This window comes from Phytophthora infestans, genomic scaffold, assembly GCF_000142945.1.
Source record: "Phytophthora infestans T30-4 supercont1.116 genomic scaffold, whole genome shotgun sequence".
NCBI classification, from domain to species: Eukaryota; Oomycota; class Peronosporomycetes; order Peronosporales; family Peronosporaceae; genus Phytophthora; species Phytophthora infestans.
The window spans coordinates 167,781-172,806 of record NW_003303643.1 but is presented as its reverse complement, the minus strand read 5'-3'; the positions used below and the strand labels follow the sequence as shown (position 1 = coordinate 172,806).

Genomic DNA, 5,026 nt, shown 5'->3' with positions numbered 1-5,026 from the left:
TACCACGCCTGGTTAGTTGTTCTTTCTCTCCTTGGTTCATCCTCCCTGTACCGGCAAAGGGTTGTGGCACAATCATTGTATCGTGACCGATCACCGATTTACCCCCCGTCAGAAATTCCCTCCATCAGGAAAAATATTTCTGAATCATGGGTTCACCTGGATCCTGAAGATCTTAGCTCTCGGGCCCAGATCGCGATCCTTCGCTCACTCCTTTGGATCCTAGATCTCATGATACCGAGAATTTGGTTCTTGCAATCTTCAAGTTGGCATCGTCGCCCCCGTCCAAACCGTTACAACCTCCGTCCTGATTCGTAATTCCTGGGTCCGAAATCGGTGCGCTCGGTTCCACAATGTCACTAATCCAGACCTGTGTCCGGTAGTCATTTCCCGTCTTCATATTTCTTAAAAAGTACTTCACCTCAGCCGCCAATTGTCACCGAACAACGGTGGCACTGCGCGCACCCAACAACGTTCTCACTTTCCCATTGGAGCTTCCAAGCACACTTGACAGGGCACCATCGAAACGCGCCGACTGGGGGCACGGATAAGCGCCCGTAGCCGTGGCTTTCTCCAAATTGCCCCCGTCTCGGCCAGCCTCGGTGGATGATCTTCGTTCCTTCGTCTGGGCGTTCTTAAACCAGGTCGATATTCGGACCGCCAGGCTGCAGACGGTGACGTACGAGCGTGATCTTGCTCGTCAAAACCAAGATGGTGCTCATAATCCATCCTCGTTACAGACAGGTATCTCCGCCAGTGGCGTTCAAAACTGCGATCTCCGCTAACAAATCTACGGCCAAGCAATGGGGATTCGAGGTGGGGAATCTTCGACCAAGCAACGAAGATCCAAGGTTGGGAACATCTGAGAAACCCAAGAGATCAGGATCTGCATCGCCAGGAGCTGTGGGATCAGGAACAACGCCTGCTGTGAACGCTAGGTCGGCGGTATCAGCTATAAAACTTCTACGACCACCTTTCCGCGAGTTTCAAGTGGCCGGAATTGAGATCGAGCAACTCTAATCGCACGTTCGTGATCGGGAGTGCGGACTGGAAGAGGCGACGTCAGGCTTGGCGGTGTCAGATGGCACCCTTGAGGTTCGAGACGATCTCCAGAACGCCCTGGAAGGGATCGAAACTTCCGCGTTTGTCCAATTCGGCCATGGTGGGTCTGTGTCCGGTGGAAACACCCACGGCGACTCTGCTACGCGTGATCATCGATCAACTTCTTAAGTTCCAGCCATATCGATTTGGTTAAGGTCAGATTGGACATTAACGGGGCTGTGTGAGTCGCAGGAGTGCGCCACTCGGTTGGCTGCTGATCAAGGTATAGCTAGCGATGTACCAGTCAAGGCTGGCGCGGATCTCCGGAGCTTGAAGGACTGGATCACGATCATTGAGGTCCAATGCGAGAGGACAGTGCCGCTCGAGGTGATGCTGCTCGTCAACAGACCGATTTAAGTTTACGATCCGTCAGCGGAATACTAATCTGTGCTCTCGGCTTCAGTTCTTGGATCTTGAATTCACCCGCTTTGTTAACGCAGTTGACAAGTTGAAGGCCACCAAAGAAGCATCCCAAGCGTTGGAGCCACAGCTCGCCGATATCCAACGTCATCACGACTAGTTAGCTCACGATCATCGACAGACACAGCACCAGCGGGATCTCGCTCTACAGCAGTTAGCTGAGGCGCGTTTCCGCGGCCATTGAGCCGATTCGAGTTCAGAGGGAGGTTCCGAATTCGGTACTGGCGCAGTCAGTCGCGAAATATGTGGGCTCCCTTACCGCTGGATCGGCCACTCCGGAGCTCAGTCGAGCCCAATCCCCACGATCACTGTCCAACCGCGATTTGGCGTTAGCTACCGCGGGCTTCCTCCGATCTGGCCCTTCTGCAAATTTTCCGGTCTCTCAAACTTCTTCCTCGCCTTCCAGATCCTCATCTGGATCGTCGATCCTGTTGAGCTGGGTCCAGATCTGGTGTCTCCCAAGCATCGCCGCAGTCTCTCTCCTTTATTTGACTCGAGATTTTATCGCTCCTTTAAGAAAGTCTGCATGTCACCTTTAGGTTCTGACCGAGGCAGGGGTGACGAAGCTCCCGATCCCATCTCTGGGAGATCGAAGACAACAGGGGTGCCTTCGAGGATCCGGATCCCAATACCAGCAGTCTGGGATTCTGTGGATCCGGATCCCAATACCAGCAGTCTGGGATTCTGTGGATCTGCGGTCATTGGGTCCAAGGCCAGGGGTAAGAGGCCGTTAGCTAGGGATCGCCAACTCAGCAACTCTGAGGATGCAGATGAAGACGAAGCTAAAGATGATCCCCAAAGCAAGGCGACAGGCAGATTTAACGCCCTGCCCAAAAATAACAGCAAGGTTTAATGGAAAGGTTAGGCCACTCGAAAGAAGATGAGCAGACGGATGGAGATGACGGTAGCCCCAAGGGCCCGGAGGACTCCCGGATGGCGGACGAGGGACTGGAAGAAGATACTCGGCGTGCTCTCACTCGGCTTCGTTAAGAGACGAGGCTGCACGAGCATTCCGCCCCAGATCCGGCTGGAAGCCGGATCTGGGGCCAGCGGATTCGAAGATCTAGCAGTCGATCCACCTTTGATCGATCTTAGCCAACCTGATTCTGCATCTCAATCGAAATCCTCCCCAGTAAGGTCCTCTCCTGCTATATCCTCTCCGGCCAGATCGTCTCCAGCGGTTTCTACCTTTGCCCCCCCCCTTCCCGATCTCGATCGAGAAAGCGGCGAGCGAAGAAAGCCCCAACGATCATGTTACCATAGGAGCCCTTCAGTCCAGAAGACGCGTCGGTGCCCGGACGATCTCGGCGTTGGATCTTCGGTGCAGCTGACATAATGCCTTGGGCGGTGGAAACGTTAAGCAAAGTGGCGATGGTGTCGATGAAGATCACGGCTGTTTCCCGTAAACTCCCTCTGCATCCGGGCGGGATCTTCTCACGGGACGCAGCCGATATCCCGGCGAGACAGTACTGTGGCGCTTCGAGCCGCCGAACCTGGAAGGATTTGGCGGGTTTAAATCAAGCTACTAGCTAATATGTCGATGGGGGGGTCGTCTATCCTTTGATACCCTTTATCTCATCGCGAAATGGGAGAGTTCGCACCGATTCCTGATCTCGAAGTCCAAGCAGCAGGATTCGCCCTGGATGGCTGCCTTCGATACAAAGCGGAGCAACCGTCGTAGTCACGCCGGATCTATGCGGAAGAACGTCTTAGTAGTCGATTTTCGCGATGCATGAAGGGTGATGCGATTTGGCCATCCACCTCGATTACTTCTTCATCCACCTACCTTCATGTGCCGACAAAGTGATCTGGTATCCAGGATCTGAATCACGCCGAGCGAATCTGGGGATCCCACTCTCAATCGCCCCGTGCCGACTCCTTGCTGAAAGCCTTACGGGAGGCAGGCACGCCGAGCCCTATTCCGCAGTGATCTATCCCGGCATCCTGTGAATCGGGTTCTACGGGTGGCGGGTAAGTTCCACAACGTCAGAGCGGCGATATCCGCCGCATCGACCACCCCTGTATCGGGATCGGGATCTTCCCCAAGTTCAAGTAGCCAGCTGCGGTCGTCAGTTTTGCTCCACCGTTTCTTCTTTCCCTCAGATCTAACCACGGTAGTCGTTTCCGATAGCACTTGTCATCTTGCCGTTTAACCTTCGTAGTCCATGTGCTTCCCTCCAATTGTCCTAAACAGCTTCTGATCTGAGATCTTCGCTTGCTTAAAGCGTTCAATCCGACACCTCCAGCATTTTCCGATTTGGCTGGGTCCTGCCCACTACTACGAGACCCGGGCACCTGTCCCGGATCCGCGTTCTCCTTCTCAGATCTCCATCTTCACTTGTCATTTTCGTGCGTGTCATTATGCATAAACATCAACACTCATCCTCCGATCTACATCATTCCACACACCTACCCAACGCGTCCTGTCCACGTCGGTAGCTCTCTTCGGCTTACACCTCGTGAGGGTGCATCACACCTAACCGGCTTCGATTGGTGCAGTCTCGCAAGAACTCGTACAACAGAGCTCCACAGTTTGGATCTGCTTCGTCTACCCAGCTTGGTTCGTCACATCCACGCCAATGTACCAAGCGCTCACGGTAGATCCGACCGTATCTCGTACGTTTGCCCGACCGAATCCTTTCCACCTCAAGCTCGTCGGATCCGAGATCTGAAGTCCAACTATCATCTGGTAGCAAGCTCACGTCAAAATCAGTTCGATCTCGTTTATCCACCGTAGTCGGGATCTTAGGCCGTTCTGGGTACTTCTTTACCAGTTTCAACTTGGAGACATGCACAATCAGGGACAAGTGGTACCCGGTTCCAGGGATCTGGAGTCTCACCGCGTGCGCTTGTCGATCTTATCCGACACTCAGAGTGGTCCTTGCCGGAGGTGGGCCAACTTTCGCGCGTACCCTCCTTTTACCCGATGTTGGTACAGCCGTACTCGGGATCCTGTTGAGATCTGGTGAGGACAAGCCTCCTCGTTATGCCGCTCTGCGCGATCTGCAATCGCCTCCCGCATCCGCTGATTCACTTGTGACCTGGTCTGTTGATTGTATCTCTGGATCTGGTAAAGCCATCGTCTTGGGTCCCGATCTCACCTTCTGGTACTGCCCACCGGAATAGTAGCCTCCATAGGAGATCTGGGATCCCACACATGTACCAAATAAAAGGGCGCTTTACCCCGGATCTGATCGTGGACCTTGTTGATGGCAAACGTGACACACTATGCGTATTCGTCCAATCCTTTTGATCCCGATCCTGGACATTGATTTTCAGCGCTCTCGTGATCGTCTGGGCCATTCGCTTCGCAGATCCGTTGGTCTGTGGACGGTACGCCATTGTGGCGCGCTGTCTTTGTCCCAGGTAGCTAAATGCGCGTAAGAAATCTGGCATAAACCCTGATTCACGATCAAGCCGAACCATTTCACTGGCTCCAAATCGGCGTAAAATGCACTCCTCATAGGGTCTGTGATTGTTTGAGCGTTCCTGGGCGATATAGCCGTCG

At 53.8% G+C, this 5,026-nt stretch overlaps 1 protein-coding gene across 1 annotated transcript; it reads left to right on the top strand.

Moving 5' to 3' along the window:
* Positions 1 to 433: 433 nt before the first annotated feature.
* Positions 434 to 2,508, top strand: PITG_20247 (uncharacterized protein; the record flags this gene model as incomplete). Its single annotated transcript, XM_002895956.1, has 6 exons — positions 434 to 942; positions 1,039 to 1,159; positions 1,343 to 1,425; positions 1,502 to 1,617; positions 2,085 to 2,237; positions 2,379 to 2,508. 6 exons carry the CDS (start codon positions 709 to 711, stop codon positions 2,506 to 2,508), a joined length of 837 nt encoding a protein of 278 aa, XP_002896002.1.
* Between the last annotated feature and the right edge of the window lie 2,518 nt (positions 2,509 to 5,026).